General features: G+C 39.3%; 1 protein-coding gene across 1 annotated transcript in view; it reads right to left on the bottom strand.

Annotated features, from left to right (window-relative positions):
- The window catches only part of AFF3 (AF4/FMR2 family member 3), a 530,066-nt gene that overhangs the window by 46,912 nt on the left and 460,006 nt on the right, over positions 1 to 23,148 (bottom strand). The window contains exon 12 of the mRNA XM_043603159.1: positions 3,267 to 3,453. Coding sequence (XP_043459094.1) covers positions 3,267 to 3,453 — 187 coding nt within the window. The remainder of the gene's footprint in view (positions 1 to 3,266; positions 3,454 to 23,148) is intronic.

Genomic DNA, 23,148 nt, shown 5'->3' with positions numbered 1-23,148 from the left:
GTATTTTCGGTCATGACTCTCCTTCCTGATTAATCTTCCTTCTGATTCATGCACAAGCTCTCCACTGTGGATTTTAGTTCCTGCTTCATCTACATCCTTCATAGCACCCGCTGCCATGGACCCCACAGATGCCTAATTGAGGAAATGCCTGTTTAATCAATGAGTGACTTGTGTCACATTTCTGTTGATTTTTAGGAACAAGCTAAGGCAGCATTTTCCAAAATGTGCATTCAGTTCATATATTCCATGAAGAAAAGTTCCCAGGGTCAGATAAGTTTGGGAAATGCCACAATGGAAAACAGTTTACATGAGCAATATTTAAGGGCTGGGTGTTGCCCTAAAGAGATGGGTTAAACCGACTTTATCCTGACACTCCATAAAATCATGTGACCGGGGTTTCTTTTTCCCATGTGACACCTATTACTTGTGGAATACCGCTCTAGGGAGCTCATGTACTAGCTGAGGGGGAAGGTGCTTCCCCCTGGAAAGCTCACACATGAAAGGATGCACCATGCCAGGAAAGAAGATAAAACACAAGTGAAGGAAATTAGGCTGAGAACAACTAAGCAAATATCAGGCTACCGAAAGGGGATCTGTAGTATGGAAACACTGTTCACAGCGGCTCTTCGGTGCTAGCCGCAGATATGACATTACCTATGGTGATTCATGTAAAATAAGTGCCTTTCTACAACCACAGCCATGAAGAACAGTTCAGATGAAACTTAGCTGGGCCCAGTGGGTTTCCCGTGCTGGCACGTAGAAGGGGAGCATGCAGGTGCCTTGGACCATCATGCATGCCTCCTTGTACTCCCACATCAGGATGGTACCAGCAGGTAAGTGATGGCCAGGAGCATTTTGTTCAAAGCAGCCGTATGAATTGTCTGTGCAGTGGAATGTGAGACGTGTGGATATACAGAGTCCAATTGTCTTGTGGGGTTCAGGAAAAGGAATCTCACCGCCCTCCTTAAGATGACGTGGGCCAGCCAAGTCACAGTAAAACAGAGATCCTGGGGAGGGTCAGCCATAGAATGCTACCTCCTATCTTTGTGATTTTCATTCTGCAGACTCATTTTATTTTTAAAGGGTGTGTGTCTGTATTCATCTCAGGGAAAATGTTAAATCTTACTTTTACTCCAACTGATACATTCCTTTCCAGCAGACAGCAGTAACAGGCTTCGTGGCTAATACATAGCTTGCCACTTCTGCATTCCCTCTGCACAGAGAAGCAGGGAGTTGAAACTCTGTGGCTTTAGGCAACTTAAACTTTTAGGCCTGCTGTAGTAGACTTGTGCTCCCTTCCTTGGTGAGGGGCCCTGGATAGCTGCTGGAAACTTCCTCCACGAGAGCTTCCTTTCATCACCAAGAAGTTCAAGTCTTTGTAATTATCTCAGTGACATTTAAAAAGAATTTCCTCCAAGCACTTTATAACTGTACCTCTCTTAGATGAGGTTTAGCCTCATCCAGAAGCTCCAGGATTCACATTTCAGCATGAAAATAAGACCCAACATTCATGAATTTAACCTTCAAAGTCACAAAGAGACTGGAGGAAGGGTTGTTCATGGACACTAACACTTTTTATGCATCTCCACTGCCCTTTGCCATGTCCCTGGTACCCAGTTATTTCTTATAACTAAATATTCTGGAATTTCTCAACAAATTATAGCATTAGGATGGCTTCTCAACTCCTTATTTTGTTTCACTCCTGTACTTTTTTGTTTCAAGTTATTCCCATTAGAATGCCAGTTCCCTGAAGACAGGGACCTCTCCTGTCAGATAATTGCTGTATTCCAGAGCTAAGCCCCTTGGCAGATGCTCAGTAAATATTTGTGGAATGAACAAAATGAGTGAGTGAATGAATGAAATTATGAAGAAGGAATAACAATTTAGATTCTGGGAAAGTCAGGGTTATATCAACCTGTGGCGTTTATAGGTTGATGTTGCTAAGGGCCTTCCTGTTATATTGGGAGACAGAGACAGAAATAGAGAGAGATGGGGGAGGAGGTAAGCATCATGAAAAGGAGAGAAAAAGGCAGGAGAGATGGAGAGATGGTTTATTTTGGGACGAATGGAGAGATCTCAGTGAAGGGCAGAAAGGTACTATAGGAAATGAGCACTTAGGGGAAATTCTCAATGCTTCTGCAAAAAGCCTTAGCCTCCTGAGAGGAGGAGACTGGAAGGGGAAAAACCTGAGGGAATTTAGGAGCCAGTCTATGAACTCCAGATAAAAACACAGTTGCTTTTGGGTGTGATGATGTCGTGAGTCACAGGTACAAAGCTGGCAACGTAGATCGTGCAGGCCCTTAGCGATGCTCCCCTTTCACTGCCAGGGTTTGCAAAAGTGACTTCGGTTTTATTTCAGAGCCTATTTAGAAATTTGGGCCCCAAAGTGGTACAGAGGGCTGTAGGCAAAAAAACTTAAATCCTATGATCCATGGTAATGCCAAATGTTTATACACCCAAGGAGAAACTGTATTTTATTCTTTCTTTAGCAATCAAAGTCTACCCTTACAGTTCCAGGGACTTGAGAAGTTTGCTTTCAACCCTCTCTCGAGAATCTCCATGCACTGAATTACTCTTTAATTTCCCCCTTTCCCCTTTAAAGTAGGAATAGCAGTGGTTTTTATTGGTACCTTATAATGCTTTTATATGAGGCACCTAAATTTTCCACATAGATACTCATCATAGCTATAAAAGGTTTCATTATTATTTGTAGGTTGATGCTAATTTTTCTTTTTATATTTTCACAAAGAAAATGCAGTTAAGAAGGTTTTATTAATATTTATAGTCCTTGTTCCTCTAATCCGTGACAAACTGCAAAAAGGTAGGATTCTAAGCATGTCTAATCCATAACACTCCTTTGCCCCTGATTTATGGGTGGTCACTCTTCCCAGGTGGTGAACTGCCCTGCCTAGTTATTGCCTCCTAGTTATTAGGGAGACCTGATCTAGAGGTTATTTCCAGGCGGTGATGTGTACAGCATACCGAAAGTTGAGATAGAGATTTTTGGACAATGAAAGACGAAGTGTCTGTACTTCAAAGGGAGCTCTGTAATTAGGAGAACTGTGAGGAGGGGACAGAGTGGGTAAGATGATGAACCCAAACAAACCCTGACAGGCTGCCAAGCGGTGGTAGCCTCCAGGCCAGTCCCGCTTTCTGAGGAAGAGGAGTGGGGTGGGGGAGGGCGGGAGGTGTGAGAACTAGACTCCAGGGGATTTATTGTGCTCACTGAGAGAGGCGCGGAGGGCGGGAGGGGCTCAGGCTCTTACCTCGGGGCTGGAGTAGTGGGGAGGCTTGCTGCCCTCACTCTCGCTGGAACTGCTCTCCGTCTCCGAGTCAGATCCCGAGCTGCTCTCTGAGTCACTGGAGGAGCTGCTGCTGCCGCTGCTGCTGCCGCTGCTGCTGCCCTTGCTGGAAGGCACAGAGGCTCTGCAGTTGGCCTGCTGGACCACGGCGCTGCCAGCCCACGAGGCCCCCGGGAAGGAGAGGGAAGGAAAACCAAGTGAGCAAACACGAAACACCACCGAGCAAGCTGTCATTCGACCAAAGGAGAGAAGAAGCACACAGGCTGCACGTCTGTCAACCATCACCTGGAACATGAAGGGCCATCATCAGGTCAATGGCCTCCTAATGGTTAAAAAAAAAAAAATTATGTATATAAAGATATAATTGGGAATGAAAGCTGGTGCCCCGTGATAGCCTGGCATTAGTTATTTGGTGGCCATTTTAGAAAGGAGGGTGCTGTCATTTCAGAATGACTGTTTCTGGGAATGGCTTTGCAAATGCACCCTCTAGAATCCAATTGTCTACAAAAACGCAAGGAAATCCAAAATGCTTGAAATATTTTGTGAAGATTGAAAATGTCTGTTTGCTTTATTTTAGGAAGTGGGCTATGAGGAAGGGCACAGCATTCTTCTCTGTGCTTTCATGGCCTGCTGGAAGGTTCTGGAGACTGTGGGATCATCAAAGTTATAGTCCTGTTTCCTACCTCTTCCTGCCCATGGAGTTGACTGCTGGAGTCTTTGTAGGAGCTGGCTTACTTTATAAACAGTAACTTTCCTTTGAACTCTTTGTTAAAGAACTAAAGATCCATCCCTTACACATTTTTATATATTCCAGATTTTAAAATGTAACCCCAGTGCAGTGGCTTATAGCAATAGCATTTCAAATTTATGCTCAATATTCATATCCATTCTGAAATTTGCCAGAAGTCATTATATACTCAAAGACAACAGGAAAAATTGACACTTTCTAATGGTAATTAACCACAAAAATTCAAAGAGCACATATGCACCCAAGGAGTGCTCGAGCCAAAAAGAAAGTTTCAGTACTCACATCATATTCAACATCTTCAAAGTCCTTTATTAACTGTATTACAACATGTCTGAATCTATTCTTTTGAGGTCAAATTCTGAACCCAGGAAATGCAGTGATCACTTTTGAATGTTGAGTCAGCAAATATCTGCTGGCCACTTCCAACTGTGACTATACTGCTTCATCAGGACTGGACATTAGTGAAGGCCAGGGGTGGGGAAACTTGTCAGCGTTTATGGCCTTAAGTGCAAAGCAGCCTGGACAAGGTGAAGGACCCTTTCACCCACCCCTTAAATCCTGGACTAGTGTTTTGCCCAAGGACAGATTCTCATAAATCCTCAGCATGGGGGCAGGAAGGGGGGTTAATATTCGCTGGAGCCTTGCTTCTTTAGAAGAATGACAAGCAACTATCTTGTAGGATATAGCGGAAAATAGAGGCATCGGTTTGAATTGCAGGGTTCGAGGAAAATGGAGCTGGAACATAACCTTCCCTAGTGGTTTTTATTTCTTTCACCAATGTCATGGTCTGTACCTACTGTCTGACAAAATTCTTCAACATCAGACAACATAGGCACATTTATGCCTCGCCTGAGCTGTAGTGGTTTCTTTACCAGACTATCGTTCGTGTCTGGTGCTGAGGGAGGAATCCTGGATCTTTAGAAAAAGGTGGGGAAGGGAAAGTTAACGATCAAAGGGCTGTAATATTTCTTTCTTTCTTTATGAACCAAAATCCATTTTTCCTGTACAGATGGCTACTATCAGTGGGGTCATAAAACAAACAAACAAAAAAGGCTATAGATCCTGACCAAACATGAACATCTGAGATCCATAATAGTTTGTCAGTAGGCCCCCAAAACACTGGGGGAAAAACTCCAAACAACTAAACAATACCACTTCCCCAAAATACAACCCCCAACCATAAAACTCAAAACAAAAACAAAAACAAAAACCAAACCCCCAAAGCAACACATATTGGAAGAAAGAGATAGGTCTCCCTGCCATACTTTGGAATGGCATTTGCTGAAGATGGGGAAATTATGATGAATAAAGAGCATTTTGATTGATTTTATATGATGGTCAAAGGCTTTGATCACTGAGCAGTACATTCTACTTGCTTTAATTCAAACAACAAAAACATGTGATGCTGGTGCTGTGTGTACCTGGGCGTTGTGTGTGCAGCAGAAGCAGCAACGTGTGTGCAGTTCCCTGGGGCCTGCACCACAAAGTGATTGACTGTCTTTTGAAAAGCGGCACTTTAATTTCTGAGAAAATGTCCATTAAACAGTTACCATGCTGCCTTCCTTTTATGACTGCTGTCCTGGAGTAATGAGACATACTAGCCCAAGGAGAGAGAATCTCTGATCTGAAGAAGACGGCAGAAAAGCCTTATGCTTTTATGTTTTCCTTCCTTAAATTAGGAAATTCACTTAAAATGACAGTTTTACTGGCATAACTATTATTTGTTTTGAAAACAGTTGAGACAGCCAGGACTTTTAGGTTTTCCTTCGTGCTTTGGTTGTGAGGCTGTGAGGCTTACCATGCTTCTGGGGTCAGAATCAAATATATTCATGTTTCAATGGTCTGGGTAGAGAATATGTCACCAGAAACAATCCATGTCAAGGATGGGAGCCTGGAAAGACTGTCATGGCTCCAGCTGAGGGATCAAGATAACTATTCTAACCTCCATGAAGGCTGCTCCAGTAACTAGTCTTAGTGCAGGTCCTTGAGGGACAGTTAGTCGATCCGGCCCTGGCATAACGAATGTTATAGCCATGAATGCAGGAAGCTGCTTTGTCTCTGTGGGCTGCTGCAGCAGGGAGGGGAGGGGGCACAACAGAGGAGGAAGCTGGGGACCGTCTTCACTGCAGACTAATATTAATATAGAAGGCTGAGAGCAGTTAAACTAGGAGGGCTCTTGGGAGTCATGGAATCGAGAAGATGGAAAAAGACGTACCAGAAAGACCTTCTGGAAAGAAGACTTCAGGCTTAACATATTTGAAGTTGCAAACTGAGCATGTTAGTGTGCCAACTAGTTGTCATGTTTCCATATCAAAGATATTAAAAAAATATGAACTTAACTAAAAATTAACTTTTTCCTAAAATGATAACACAGATCGGTTGACATGATGACACAGCCCTGGACGATATTTAGGAGAGCTTTTGACCTCTATGTCATTTCAGGAAGACAGTGCCATTGAGTCTGCAGATGTGACAACATTACTGAGATAATGGAATAAAAGTCTTTGCATCATTAAACTTAGCACAGTGCCTGGGACATAATGGGGCATTTACATGTGATTACTGAATGAAGAAATCAATAGAGAAAATCTATCATTGGGTTAATGAGTTTAAAAAAGGGATTTAACCTTTCAAAAGGGTTATAATCTCTCTTTTCCAATAAAGAAAATTAAAAAAAAAAAAGTGTTTTTTTTTTTTTTTTTTTTTTAATGTTTAATGCTTGAGAGAGAGACAGAGTGTGAACAGGGTAGGGGCAGAAAGAGAGGGAGACACAGAGTCTGAGGCAGGCTCCAGGCTCTGAGCTGTCAGCACAGAGCCTGATGTGGTGCTCAAACTCCTGAACCGTAAGATCATGACCTGAGCCAAAATCAGACGCTTAACCAACTAAGGCACCAAGGCACCCCAAAAAAAAATATTTAAAGGGGTTTTAGCACCTCTTGTGATCCTCCAACTTTTTTTTTTTTTTACTATAGGATTTTTTTTTTAATTTCAAGTTTGTATTTAAATTCTAGTTAGTTAACATATATGGCAAAATTGGTTTCAGGTGTAGAATTTAGTGATTCATCACTTAAATATAAAATACCCAGTGCTCATCACAAGTGGCTTCCTTAATACCCATCACCCATTTAGCCTGTCCCCTGCCCACTTCCCCTCCAGCAATCCTGTTTGTTTTCTATAGTTATGAGTCTCTTATGATTTGCTTCCCCCCTCTCTTTTTCTGTTCCCCTATGTTCATCTGTTTCTTAAATTTCACATATGAGTGAAATCATGTGGTATTTGTCTTTCTCTGACTGATTTATTTCACTTAGCACAATACACTGTAGCTCTGACCACATCATTGCAAATGGCAAGATTTCATTCTTTTTTTTTTTATTTTTTAACGTTTATTTATTTCTGAGACAGAGAGAGACAGAGAATGAACGGGGGAGGGTCAGAGAGAGAGGGAGACACAGAATCTGAAACAGACTCCAGGCTATGAGCCGTCAGCACAGAGCACGACGTGGGGCTTGAACTCACAGACCGCGAGATCATGACCTGAGCTGAAGTCGGACGCTCAATCGACTGAGCCACCCAGGTGCCCTGATTTCATTCTTTTTTATGGCTGAGTAATATTCCATTGTGTGTACATGTATATATATGTATGTATGTGGGTATATATATATATGTCTGTGTGTGTGTATATACATATCTTCCTGAGATATATATATTCCTGATCCATTCATCTATCAATGGATATTTGTTTGATCTTCTTATTTTAACACTTTTTCCTTTCAGAGAATATTGCTTTAAATGTGCTCTAAATTTTTTCTGCTTTAATTTAAGCACAGTTCTCTCTTGGATGGTTTATTTCCTTTTTATATTTTGATTTTATGCAATGTTTTGCTGGTTTGTGAACAGTCAAGACCAAAGACACCTTTGAGAGAGTCTCAGCTTGATTCTAAATGATCTGTTGCTGTGTTCCCTCCTTTCCCTGCAGTGACACATTCCTTTCCAAATCTGGCCTGGGTGAAGTCTGAAGGACAGTAAAAGAAAAGATCTGCAACTTAAATGACAAATCCCGGATCTCACAGTGAAGGGTCCTCATGCCTGCCAAGTGTATTGTGGGGCCTGGATACATACCCAAAGTTGTCACAAGCTTTCAACTCACATGTGAAAGGCTCTCTGCCTGGTTGGCACCGTGTGGACAGCCGTGATGCCTAGCAGGGTGCCTCACTTCCTGTGACCACTCCACTTGTACTGGCCAGATGATGGTATTTTAGAAGAGGAGACAGCCCTTTCCCACTCAACACTCTGTACTGATTCCCAAATGCTTGATTTCCAAAGTGTGATCAGTGCCCTGGCAACAATATTCCTTTTCTGATAGCCTCTTTATTCATATTAATTAGTCTAAAACTATAACTACATTATGAGAAGTGAAAATGGTAAAAGACGGCACAGGAGGTTCACCATTGCTGAAATTATCTTCCAAAATACAAAACTGATAGGACCGCTGGTTCTGTATAAAATGTTTTTGTTTGCTCTGCTATACCACCAGCAACAAGTCTTCTGGTAAACATGGCTTTTTGAAGCTCTTCACAGTCTGGCCTCAATCAGATCTTCTGCTTCACCTCAATGGGTCTATCCATAAACCTCAGCCATAATAAATTTCTCATAATTTTGACCATCTCTAAGTGTTTTAGAATTACATATATCTACAATTATGTAACTAAATATATGTGTGTATGTGTATATATATAAATATATATAAATTCACATATTTATATATATTTAAATTTTTTTAAACTAAAAAATAATAGTTCACCCATTTCTCCCACCCTCCCTTCCCCTACCTCTGGCAACCACTGGAGTAGAACAGAATTATAATAAATAAAAAATAGAATTATATTTTGATTTACTTACAGTGTTTTTGAATTCATTTCTTTGTACAGATTTTAAATTTTAGTTTTTCTAGGTGCTACATTATACATAACCTATCACAATCTACTGGTATTGTCATTTGACCAGTTTGAGTGAAGTGTAGAAACCTTATCTTCTTTGTTGTTTTAAATATTTCTTCTATATACATTGGAAAACCACACCAGACAATGTTTCAAATTTTGCTTCAGTTGTCAAATATAATTTAGAAACCCCAAGAAGAGAAAAAAAATTATAGTATTGACCCTATTTTTACTGTTTCCATTGTTCTTCTTTCCTTCTTGATACCATTTATTGTATTGAGGCTCCTTCTATTTCCTTTCATTTTCAAGAACTTCCTTCAGCCATTCTTTTTGGGTAGGTCTGCTGGCTACAAATGCTTGTCAATTTCTTTCATCTCAAAATGTCTTCACTTGTCCTTCATTTCTGAAGGAAATTTTCAGTGAATATAGGATTTTAAGTTGACAGTTTTTTTTTTTTTCTTTCGACCCTTAAGAAAATGATGTGCTAATTCCTTTTGGCCTCCATGGTTTCTGACTCTAGGGTCATTCAAATTTTTTTTATCACTTCACCCCAATAGGTAAGGTTTTTATTTCTCACTGCTTTCAAGAATTTTTTTTTTTTTTTGTTTGACTTGTTTTCAGAAGCTTGACTATGTTGTGTCTTGGCATTCATTTATTTGGGTTTATTCTGTTTGGGGTTTGCTTAGCTTCAGGAATCTGTTTGCAAAACTTGAAAAAATATCAGCCATTATTTGAAAAAATTTTCAGCTCCACACTCTTTCTCTCCTTCTGAGCCTCTAATGATGCAAATGCTAAATCTTTTGTTATAGTTCTTCAGGTTCTTGAGGCTCTGCCCTTTTTCTTTAGTCTAGTTTCACTGTTGTTCATACTGGCAATGTCTATCATTTTATCTTCAGGACCACAGTTTCTTTTCTCTGTTATCTTCATTCTCTTTTGGGGCTCACTCACTGAATTTTAAAATTTCAGTTATTGAATTTTTCAGTTTTACAATTGCCATTTGATTTCTCTTTATATCTTTTATTTCTTTGCTGAGACTCTATGTTTTCATTTGTTTCAAGTGTGTTCCTAATTGCTTGTTGAAGCATTTTATAATGGTTCCTTTAAAATCCTTGTCAGACAGTTGTAATATTTAGATCATCCACTATTGGCATCTGTTGATTGTCTTTTCTCATTCAAGTTGAGATCTTCCAGTTTCTTGATATGATGAGTGATGTTCTATTGTATGCTGAACATTTTTGGTATTATAAGACTTAGCATTTCAGTAAAAGTGCTTGGTTTAGCAGGCATCCACTAACATAATACCAGCAAGGGGGCGGAGAGGTATCTCTTTACAGTTGGGCAGGGTGGGAGGAAGGAATTCGAGGCTCCTAACTTTGCCTTTTCCTGATGAGGGTGGAAACGTGGTCACTTCTTTCCCCTATGGTGTTTGACTGGAACACAGCAGCTATTGTCTAAAAGTTTTCTTCTTGCTAGGACACCTGCTTCCTGGTTCTCTTACTAGAGAGAGCTGGCTTTCTTGGGGATTTTATTTTTATTTTTTTAATTTGTGCCTGTTGGCATTTCCAGGTTGCTGGCCTTTCCAGTATCTGCTCTGGGCTATATGAGGAAAAATGAAGACCTAGTGAACTAACCACCATGCCTTTCTTGGGCCGTAAGTCCCTAGCTGATCTGCTTTCTCTCTTTCTTACAGACTTATGTTTGTTCTATAATATCTAACGATCTTAGATGTATTTAGCAGAAGGAATTGGGAAAAGTACGTCAGTATTTTGTTCCAGAATGGGAATGGCCTATATGATATTTACCACGTGGAAAGGAACTCTCTCTCACTATTTCCAACCTCTGTTCTGGTTAACTGTATCAAAAGCAGATGAATGAAACAAACATGTGGGTGTCTGCTGCAGTCCCTGTTCACTATTTAACAACCATTTATAGTGGAAATTGAGCTCAGATTTTAATAGTTTATGTACCAAAGCTAGAAAGGTCCATCACAAAGAATGCATATACCATTGTGAGAAAAATGACTCAAACGGTTGTAAAAATGTTAAGGTTGAAAAGGTGAGTACTTAAAAGTTATGTTCAGAGTAAATGGTATGAGAGTAAGGCATGATATTTGTGTGACATTTGTTAAGAATCCACTTTGTGAAGAGAGTAGACCAAGATGGCAGTGTAGGAAGACTCTGAACTCACCTCCTCCCATGGACTTGCTCATTCTATACCTACAGATAGAGCAATTCTTCCTGAAGAAGAACTGAGGGCCTAGTGAAATCCTCACAGGAAACAGTAGAAGGACCACACAGAGAAGAGTAGGTGAGACAGAAACACAGTAATGATGGAATGCAATTCCTGGCACGGTGACCTACAGTAGGGAGGGTTATCCCTAAGGGGCCCACAGGGCAGATTCACCCACCTGGGGCAGCAAAACAATAGTGGTTTAACAACGGCAACTAGACCAAAGTGAAGGAAACCCACTTACTAACTGGAGAGCATCTGTCAATGGGTAGAAACTCTGGAAATCTCTCCAGGGTTGGGGGTGATGGCAAGTGCCACATTTTATGTTCCTCTTCCATCTTGATAGCGTGGGTGAGCAGGATGGATGTACTCTAGTCAAATTGCTAGAGCTGCCCATTGTGGCCCAGGTCCCTGGCCTATACTAGCTTTAGCAGTACCCCCAGGAAGGCCCCAGTGTGACATGCCCTGGGAGCCCCTGGTTCATGCCTGTTACAGCTCCTGCCATCGTGCTTAGGTGGCCCCATGCAGCATGCCCTGGGACCCCACCAGCCCATGCTTGCTCCAGTTTGAGCTATCCTGCCAAGGTAGCCTTGGGATGATAAGTCCAGAGAAGTCCTGGTTCACACTTGCTCTCCTCCAGCCATCCCATAAGGGCAGCCAAGGCATGGTGCACCCTTGTACACCACTGCTCATGCCTGCTCTGTCCTGCCAGGGAAGCTCTGGTGCAGCATGCCCCAGGATGCCCTGGCCTCCATTAGCTCCCAGTGTGGGACTTCTTGGCCTGTGCTCACTCCAACTGCAGCCATCCCATCAGGACAGTTTTGATGCAGAATGCTCTGGGAACCTCTGGCCTGCACCTGCTCCAGTTCCAGTGGCCTGCCAAAGCTACCAGACACATGCAGTCTATACAGGGGATACTCCTATACAAGGCCACTCCTTCATACCTGGGAGAGGTAGCTACTCTGCCTAATTAATAGAAACGAACAGAAGGTAAGACAAAATAAAGAGACAGAGAAACATGTTTCAAAGGAAAGAACAACATAAAACCATAAAAAGACCCTGGTGAAACAGAGATAAGTAATTTACCTGGTAAAGAGTTCAAAGTAATGGTCATATAAACACTCATCAAACTTGGGAGAAGAACGAAGGAACACAGTGAGAATTTCAACAAAGAGTTATAAAATCTAAGAAAGAAAGAACCAATAAGAGTTGTAGAATACAATAACTGAAGTGAAAAATACACTAGAGGGAATCAACAGCAGATTAGATGACACAGAAAAATGAATTAGTGACCTGGAAGACTGAATAGTGGAAATCACCCCATCAGAACTCTGATTTTCAGCAGAAACTTTGCTGTTCAGAAGGGAATGGCAGGATATATTTAAAGTTCTGAAAAGGGGAAAAAAACAAAAACACTACCTGTCAAGATTATCACTCAGAATTGAGGATAGAGTTTTCCAGATAAGCAAAAACTAAAGGAGTTCATCACCACTAAACTCGCCTCACAAGAAATGTTAAAGAGTCTTCTTTAAGTAGACAAGAAAAGACTGCAAGTAGAAAAAAGAAAATATATGAAAGAAAAAAACTCACTGGTTAAAAAAAAAACCCTCACTGGTAAAGACAAATATATAGTAAAGGCAGTGGATCAGCCACTTAGAAAGCTAGTATGAAGATTGAAAGACAAAAATAGTAAATCAACTATAACTACAATAAATAGTTAAGGGATACAAAAAATAAAAAGATGTAAAATATGATGTCAAAAACATAAAATGTAGTGTAGGGATTTTAGAATGCATTCAAATTTAAGTAATTATCAGTTTAAAATACATTGCTACAGAGGTGCCTGGGTGGCTCAGTCGGTTGAGCATCTGACTGTGGCTCAGGTCATGATCTCACAGTTTGTGAGTTCGAGCTCCACATTGGGCTCTGTGCTGACAGCTCAGAGCCTGGAGCCTGCTTCTGATCCTGTGTCTCCCTCTCACTCTGTTCCTCCCCACTCGCACTCTATCTCTCTCTCAAGAATAAAAAACATTAAAAAAAATACACTGCTATATATATAGGACAATATGGGTTAAGATATATGAACTTCATGGAAACCACAAACCAAAATCCTACAATAGGTACACAAAAAAATAAAGATTAAGGAACACAAACATAAAGCTAAAGAAAGTTATCAAATCACAGAGGAAGAAATCAAAAACACAGAATGAGAACTACAAAAAAATCCATGAAAAAATGAAAAAAAAAATAAATACATACCTATCATTAATTGCTTTAAATGTAAATGGACTAGATGCTCCAATCAAAATACACAGAGTGGCTCAAAGGGTAAAAAAACCAAGACCCATTTATATGCTATCTACAAGCAACTCACTTCATATCTAAACACACACAGACAGACAGAAAATGAAGGAATGGAGAAAGATATTCCATGCAAATAAAAATAAAAAGAAAGCTGAAGTAGCAATACTCATATCAGACTAAATAGACTTCAAAACAAAGACTGTAACAAAAGACAAAGAAGGGCATTATATAATGATAAAGATGGCAATCCAAGAAGAGGATATAACATTCATAAATATATATTTATTTGGGTGCATCCAACATAGGAGCATCTAAATATATAAAGAAAATATTAACAGAAATAAAGAACAAATTCACAGTAATACAATAATATTAGGGGACTTTAAAACCCCAGTTATATGAATGCATAGATCATACAGCAGAAAATTAATGAGGAAACATTGGCCTTAACACATTAGGCCAGATGAACTCACATACAGAATATTTTATCTGCAAACGTTCATCTCCAGTGCATATGGAATATTATCCAGGATAGATCACATGCTAAGTCACAGAATAAACCTCAATAAATTCTAGAAGACTGAAATCATATCAAGCATCTTTTGTGAGCAGAACTGTATGAATTAGAAATCAATTACAAGAAGAAAATGAAAAAACACAAACATTTGGAGACTAAACAATATGCTACTAAACAACCAATGGATCAATGAAGAAATCAAAGAGGAAATTAAAAAAAACACCTTGAGATAAATGAAATGGAATCACAAATTCCCCAAATCTATGGGATGAAGCAAAAGCAGTCCTAAGGACAACACAGGCCAACCTCAAGAAACAAGAAAAATCTCAAGTAAACAATCCAACCTATACTTAAAGGAAGTAGAAAAAGAAAAACAAATAAAGCCTAAAGTTAGTAGAAGGAAAGAAATAATAAAGATCAGAGTGGAAGTAAATAAAATTGAGACTTAAAAAAATTGAAAGATCAATGAAACTAAAAGCTGGTTCTTTGAAAAGATAAAGAAAATCAATAAACCTCTAGCCAGACTCATCAAGAAAAAAAAGAGAGTTGGCCCAAATAAATAAAACCAGAGATTAAAGAGGGGAAGTTGCAGCTGACACTACAGAAATACAAAAGATCATGAGGGTGCTATGAACAAGTGTAAGCCAACAAATTGAAAAACCTACAAGAGGTAGATAGACAACTGGAAATATACAACCTTCTAAGATTGAATCATGAAGAATTGAAAATCTGAATAGACCAATTACAAGTAGCAAAACTGAATTAGTAATTTAAAAATTCCCCAAAACCAAAAGTCAAGGACCTGATGCCTTCACAGGAGAATTCTACCAATGACTTAAAGAAGAGTTAGTACTGCTCCTCAAATTACTCAAAAAAGCAGAAGGAATGCTTCCAAACTCATTTTATGAGGCAAGCATTACCTTGATACCAAAACCAAAGACACCACAAAAAGAAAATTACAGCCAATACCCATAATGAAGACAGATGCAAAAACCTTCAACAAAATATTAGCAAACAGAATTCAACAATACATTAAGAGAATCACACCATGGTCAAGTTTAGGGACGCAAAGGTGGTTTAGCATCTGTAAATTAATCAATACAGTACACTACATTAACAAAATGAAGGATAAAAATCCTATGATCACTTCAGTAGTACAGATAAAGCATTTGACAAAATTCAACATCCACTTATGATAAAAATTCTCAACAAAGTGCGCATGGAACATACCTCAACACAATAAAGACCATATATGGCAGACCCATAGCTAATATCACACTCAATGGTCAAAAGCTGAAAGCTTTTCCTCTATGATCAGGAAGAAAACAGGGATGCCCACTCTCGCTACCTTTATTCAACTTAGTACTGGAAATCCTAGCCACAATAATTATGCAAGAAAGAAATAAAAGGCTTCCAAATCAGAAAGGAAGAAATAAAACTGTCACTATGTGCAGATATTTATAGAAAACCCTGAAGATTCCACCAAAAAACGATTAGAACTAAGAAATGAATTCAGTGAAGTTGCAGAATACAAAAAGAACATACTGAAATTGGTTGTGTTTCTGTATGTTAATAACAAGGCGCCAGAGAGAAAAATTAAGGAAATAATCCAATTTATAATGGCATCAAAAAGAATAAAATATCTAGGAATAAATTTAACTAAGCAGGTGGAAGACAGGTACTCTGTATAAGACACTGATGAAAGAAACTGAAGATGAGACAAATAGATGGAAAGATAGACTGTGCTCACAGATGGAAGAATTACTATTGTTAAAATGGTTATACTACCCCAAGCAATCTACAGACTCAGTGCAATCCCCACCAAAATACCAATAGCAATTTTTACAGAACTAGAACAAAGAATTTGAAAATTTGTATGGAACCACAAAAGACCCTAAATAGCCAAAGCAATCTTTTTTTAAAAATTTTTTAAATGTTTATTTATTTTTGAGAGTGAGAGACAGAGTATGAGTATGAATGGGGCAGGCAGAGAGGGAGACACAGACTCCAAAGCAGGCTCCAGGCTCTGAGCTGTCAGCACAGAGCCTGACATGGGGCTCGAACTCATGGACTGTGAGATCATGACCTGAGCCAAAGTCAGATGCTTAACCAACTAAGCCACCCAGGTGCCCTGCCAAAGCAATCTTGAGAAAGAAGAACAAAGCTGGAAGTATCATGCTCTCTGATTTCAAATTATACTACAAAGCTATAGTAACCAAAACAGTATGGTACTGGCATGAAAACAGACTCATAGATTAATGGACTGGAATAGAGCGTCCAGAAATAAACCTGCACATGTATGGTCAATTAATCTATAACAAAGGAGGCAAGAATATACAATGGGGAAAAGGCAGTTTCTTCAATAGTGTTGGGGGAACTGGACAGCTACATGGAAAAGAATGAAACTGGACTACTTTCTCACTCCATATATAAAAAATAAACTTAAAATGGATTAAAGACTTGAATATAACACCTGAAACCATAAAACTCCTAGAAGAAAATTCAGACAGTAAACTCTTTGACGTTGGTCTTTGCAGTATTTGTTTTGTTTGTTTGGTTTTTTTTTTTTTTTTTTGGACCAATATCTTCAGGCAAGAGCAACAAAAGCTAAAATAAGCAAATGAGATTACATCAAACTAAAAAGCTTTTGCACAGTGAAGGAAACCATCAACAAAATTAAAAGGCAACCCACTGAATAGGAGGAGATATTTGCAAATCATGCATTCGATAAGGGGTTAGTTTCCAAAATATATAAAGAATGTACACAACTGAATATAAAAAACAAAGTAGCTGATAAAAAATGCACAGAGAATTTGAATAAACACTTTTCCAAGGAAGATATCTGGATGGCAATAGGTGTATGAAAAGATGCTCAACATCACTCCTCATCAGGGAAATACAAATCAAAACCACAATGAGAGATCACCTTGCACCTGTCACAATGGCCAGTATCAAAAGGACAAGAAATAAGTGTTCTTAAGGATGTAGAGAAAAGAGAACTCTCATACACTGTTGGTGGGAATGTAAACTGATGAAGCTGCTACGGAAAACAGTATGGAGGTTCCTAAAAAAAGAACTATCATATGATCCAGGAATACCACTTCTAGGTGTTATGTGAAGAAAACCAAGACACAAATTTGAAGATTTATATGCACCTCTATGTTAATTGCAGCATTATTTACAATAGCCAAGATATGGAAGCAACCTGTGTCTATCACCAGATGAATGTATAAAAAAGATGTCACACACACACACACACACACACTGGAATATTACTCAGCCATAAAAAAGAATGAAATCTTGCCATTTTGACAACATGGACAGACCCAGAGGGAATAATGCTAAGTGAGACAAGTCAGACAGAGAAAGATCTCCTATGATTTCACTTACATATGGAATATAACAAAACAAAACAAATGAACAAACAAAAGAAAACAGAAACAGACTCAGACACAGAAAACAAACTGTTGATTAACAGCAGAGGGAGGCAGTCATTGGTGGGCAAAATAGATGAAGAGGATTAGGAGGTACAAACTTCCAGTTATAAAATAAATAGATCACAGGGATGTAATGTCCAGCATAGGGAATATAGCCAATAATACTATAGTAACTTTGTGTGGTGACAGATGGTAACTAGACTTAACATGGACATAATTTGGTAATGTATAAAACTATCGCATTATTATGTACCTGAAACTAATAGGGTATTGTATATCAGTTATACCTAAAAAAATAATGCTATATTTGATTCAGGAAAAAAAAAAGAACCTACTTTGCTCCACATCAGAGTAATAGCGTGTGTGTGTGTGTGTGTGTGTGTGTGTGTGTGTGTGTGTCTGAAGAGGAGGCAGTTGACAGACATTCCATATTGCACAGAGCCTGGAATAGAGGAGTCAGCTGCTCCAGGCTTCTTCAAGGAAAAATTATAACAATCAGAAACAGTATAGAGTCATAAAAAGTAGATGAAATCAGCTATGAAAACTGTAAAGTAGGTTATAATACTACTTTTTGACAATGCAAAAACTGCACATTTTTCATTAATCTAGAAAATCAAAGAAAAGCTCTATAAATAAGTCAAAATGGATTACCTAGTATCCAAGTGGAGGGAAATATCCATGTCCCAACATAAAACAGTGACTCAGGGCAATTGGAAAATACTTCCCTCAAGTATTTTTTTTGTTACTCTACACCATTGTTGCCTCCTTATAGGGTAGATACTATTCTGCCTCTTTGTAGGTGAGGACAATAAGATTCCTAATAAGAGACAGAGCTGAGATTCTGTTTCTAGAAATTTGTTCTATGAAAATAATCAGGGATGTTTAAAAACACTTATCTAAAGAATATATGCTCTTACATTATTTGCAATAGGAATGATTTTGTAAACACCCCAAATGCCCAACAATCGGAGATTGTTAAATAAATAATGATACACCTTTATGAAGGAATATTTTTTAGTGTTATGCAGTCCTCATTAATATATTAGCAGAATACTTACTTTATGAAAATTTCTCAAGGGATATTTTTGAGGAAATGGGCTTTCCAAGTATGCTAGTCATCTGAGGGCAGAGAGACTCATCAGACACACCTAAGTGTTGACTCTGCTTTTTTTCCTGGGGGAGAGGGTGGGGTTTTGCCGACTCTGAGTTTTACTTAAGGTTATCAGATGCTCCCAATGTCTACAAACAGGCTCTTCAATGGGATTATTCAGCATTCAGATTGTGTAAATCTTCCTGACTAACTAGTTATGTGAGGTTCAAGCTTAAAGGGACCAAGGTATGAGGACCCTACTAGAAGCTCTAGGGGTACCTGGGGATCTGTGCTGGTGCACAGGTACCTATTCCAGCTCTGTGGGGCTCCGGTGCCTCAGCTGTGCTTTTATATCCTTTGGCAAATAAAATGAGGACCTAATCTAACCTCAGAGGGTATATGTATGTGGTCTTTTCCAGAGAGTCTATTTATGCTACAAAGCAGCATGATCATAAATACATTATATAGATACACACATACATTATACATATACGTACACAAATACATTACATACATTATGCACACACACATACAAACACACACACATACACACACACACGGAAAAAAACACTGGAAGGATATATATTTAAATGTTAACTGTGGATAGTTTTGGATGGTGGAATTATGAGGTTTAAATTAAAAAAAAAATAAGTTTCATGCCTAGCATGGACCCCATTGTGGGCTTGAAGTCACAACCTTGAGATCAAGACCCAGATGCTTAACTGACTGAGACACCCAGGTGCCCTGAGGCTTAAATATTTTTTGAACTTTTCTGTATTTCTCAATATTTCACCAATAGAACACATGCTGGCCTTTTCATGTCTATTTGATTGTGAAAGATGATTCTTTTAATATATCATCAAAATTAGCTTGCTAATATTTTATTTAGAATTCTGAGAGAATCTATATTTATAGGTGAACCTGACATATACCTACATTCAACTATTTTATATTTGGGGGCAATTTTTGGCAGGTTTTGCATTATGGGGAGGTTAGCTTGAAAGAATAAATTGGATGGTGTTCTAAAAATGTTTCAATAGTATGAGAATTATCTGTTCCTACAAAGTTTAGAACTTGCCAGCACTAAAGCATCTAGTCACAGAGCTTTTCAGAATGACAATTCTTTGGTATCTTTTATAATTTAGTTCTTGCTTCTGTTTATTCTATTGTTGCTTTTGTTAATTTCCAAAAAATTCTATTTAATTTTTCTTTTCTTTCTTTCTTTTTTTTAAATGTTTGTTTTGAGAGAGAGCAAGCAGGGGAGGGGAAGAGAGAGAGGGAGAAAGAAAATCCCAAACAGGACCCATGCTGTCAGGTTGGAGCCTGATGCGGGGCTTGAACTCTCAAACCTCAAGATCACGATCTGAGCTGAAATCAAGAGTTGGATACTTAATGGACTGAGCCATCCAGATGCCCCAGTTTGTGTTTTCAAGTTTATTTATTTCGCAAAATTTTAGAATATTCTCTTAAACACCATGGTGTCTAATACAGAACTTCACCTAAATTTTGCTTTCTCTTCCCTTTTTCTTCATTATATTTGTCAAAAGTTTGTCTATCTTATTTTCAAAGAAACAGCTTGATCTGTATAATAATTGTAGTGTTTTCTGGCTTGGCTTCCTTCTATATTTTTCAGGTCTATTTTATAATACTTTTACACACTTCTTGAGTTGAGGGCTTGTTTCAGGTATTTTAATTCTTTCTCAATAATGGAAGCACTTGGGGTTATCACTCTGCCTCTGAGTATATCTATGGTTGCAGGTGATGATTCTCATTACATTGTGTTTTTATTTTCTTTACTTTTTTTTTGAAAAAGTTCTAATGTTTTATTTATTTATTTATTTATTTATTTGAGAGAGAAAGAGAGACATAATGCGAGCTGGGGAGGAGCAGAGAGATGGGGAGACATAGAATCTGAAGCAGGCTCCAGGCTCTGAGCTGTCAGCACAGAGCCCAATGCGGGGCTCAAACCCATGAACCATGAGATCATGAACTGAGACAAAGTTGGACACTCAACCAACTGAGCCACCCAGGTGCCCCTTTATTTTCTTCACTTTCTAAATGGATTGTTATAGTAAAGTTCCCCTTTGATCAAATAGCTATCTAGAAGACTGCTTTCCCATATAAAATGACATTTAAGAAAGATAAACATTACATTTGGGTCCAAAAAAAATAAAAATGGCAGATGTAGCTTAGTATATGTCAATAATTTGAGTAGGATGGCTTCAGTCTGAGTGGGGAATCTTAGGGTTCAACTAAGGCAATCTGGTGAAGGTGAGAAGGAAGGGGCAGGCAGCACAGCTCATTTACTGTGAACTAGGATGGGATGGTAAATAGGGAATGGCCTGGGGAAGGGATTATGGCCATAAAGAAGACTTATACAGAACTGTGTCTATCCCAAAGGTCTCTGAAACCTGTTGGCCTTAGGGAAGGATAAAAGTTAACAGAACTTGCCACATTTAGCAAGAGAGAAATCCAGTAATATAGGAGGCCAATACACTTGGACATAAATTGTACCTCATATTTGACTGCTGATGCTATTGTAGCATATGGAATTCTTCTGTTACAAACCAAAGAATCCAGAGATCTTCCTGATCAGCCAACTGGACCATTTACATAGTCCTAAAGGGAATGAGGAACTAATGTCCAAATTCCAATTTTTTGAAAAGCTTTGGGCCATAGGGCATGATCATCAGTTTCAGACACCAGAGAGCACAGATGTCACCTCATGGGGCCTGCGTCATTTCCTGGATTTCCATATTTTATGACATCAAATGTTATAGATGACAATAAGCCATTAATTCTTAAACCAGCTGTCTGATGCTCTGCTTCCCCTAGATGTGTGCTTTGGCTTGAAGAATCTGCCTGAATAGCACTAAAACATTCCTAAGTTTAGGATTCTTGAGTTTACAGGATTACTATGTGACTAATAATATTTACTAAGGAATATAAATTCTTTTGTTATGACATTGGTCCTGCTTTTAGATTTATCATATTTTCTTTTTAGAATGAAGAATGTTCTAGATGCACTAAGACCAAAAACAAACAAACAAACAAACAAACAAACAAACAAAAAAACCCTATGGCTTGGAACTCTGGGTTGTATTTGGGACAAGGTTTTAATTCCAGTTGAATAAAGATCCACATGTGGCCCAAACAAGCAAAAAGGCATTTCACACAAAAAAAGAAAAAATACAATAATGTACACATATACATTGGTTGCTAAATATTCCTGGGTTTGTTGATAGTTTTTGTCTGTTTCTAAAATAATATTTATTTATTTATTTGTAAATAAAGGCCCTTCAAAGAACATTTTCCAGCTGGCTATCTTCTCTGGACTGATGGCTTTGAATGGAGTAGAACCCTCTTGTCCCTCTCCAGATGCAAGTGTTCTTGGTGGGGGTGGAGTGTGTCTGTGTAAATATCACTAGGAAGCAGAAAAACATGTGCACATTTTGCCTGTGTAACAGACAAGCATTTAAGCTGGGAGTCCTGATGGGTGAGGGCTCTAGAGGATGCTGTCTGGTCCCCATGTGGAATGCTTCTCAGAAATCCCTGCACTGCTTTGGCCAGGCCACCTCTGTACTGCACCAATATGCAAGACCAGGTGCATTTCCATCCTGTAGTTAACACTGTTTGAGAGACTGTGCCAGGAAGCAGTTGCCTTCTGGCGACACAAACTTGCTTCTTTTATAGTCAGGTGAGTGGTACCACTAGAGACACTGAGTTGGAAAGCCCTTCCTGGCCCAGAGAATACCTCAAAGCAGGGAATTCAACATACTTCTCTTGACAATTGGGATGGGAGCTGTAATGTGGCAGTGGCTCTCGAGGGCCTGTACCAAAAGGCCAGAGAGCTGGAAAGACCCATTAACACAACTACTCCCCTGGCAGAAAGAGCTGAATCATGCGTTAGAAGAAGGCCATCTGGGTGGGAGTACGAGGAGACAAGGTGGGAATGGAAGGGCACTGGCCTCTGAGAGGCTGAGCTAGCTGGCTGATGGGTACAGAGGGTGCTGCCAGGTGCGGGTGTTTGTGCTCCAGCTGCTAAGAGTGAGCCAGACATCCAGATGAATGACCTCAGCAGTATCTCATGTGATCTGCTCACAAGACAAATGTAGCTCTTGTGACTTCCTCAGTGTGTTGTTTTTCCCTGACCTGCAGCTGCTGGATGTGGGCAGGGAACCTCCCCACGCGACTGTTTTTCAGCCACCTGATCTACAACAGAATGTGGAGAGATTCTTGGCTGCCATAATTTAACGCTACCCTTGAGCTTCTTTCTCACCCTGTCCTCGGGCAGGTTGTGTAGGGACTGCTTCTAGAGGTGAAATCATGTTGTGGGGACATGCAAGGCCTACTGCACCCCACTGAGTTCCAAGCTTCAATATGAGTCCTGGAAGAGAGAAGTTCTACTGTGAAGGGCACCTCTGGTACCTTCAAGCACTTCAGAGTCTTTTAAAGCAATAACACATGACAGATCCTGCCACCCTTGGACTTGCTCATGCAGTTCTTAAATTTTCTTGTATGTATTTTCAGTTCAAGGAGGCCTTTACACAGTGCAGTCCCGCACTGCTGCCCTCAAGGGAACTC

Source organism: Prionailurus bengalensis, chromosome A3, assembly GCF_016509475.1.
Source record: "Prionailurus bengalensis isolate Pbe53 chromosome A3, Fcat_Pben_1.1_paternal_pri, whole genome shotgun sequence".
Taxonomy (NCBI): Eukaryota; Metazoa; Chordata; class Mammalia; order Carnivora; family Felidae; genus Prionailurus; species Prionailurus bengalensis.
This window is presented reverse-complemented; position numbering and strand designations above follow the sequence as displayed.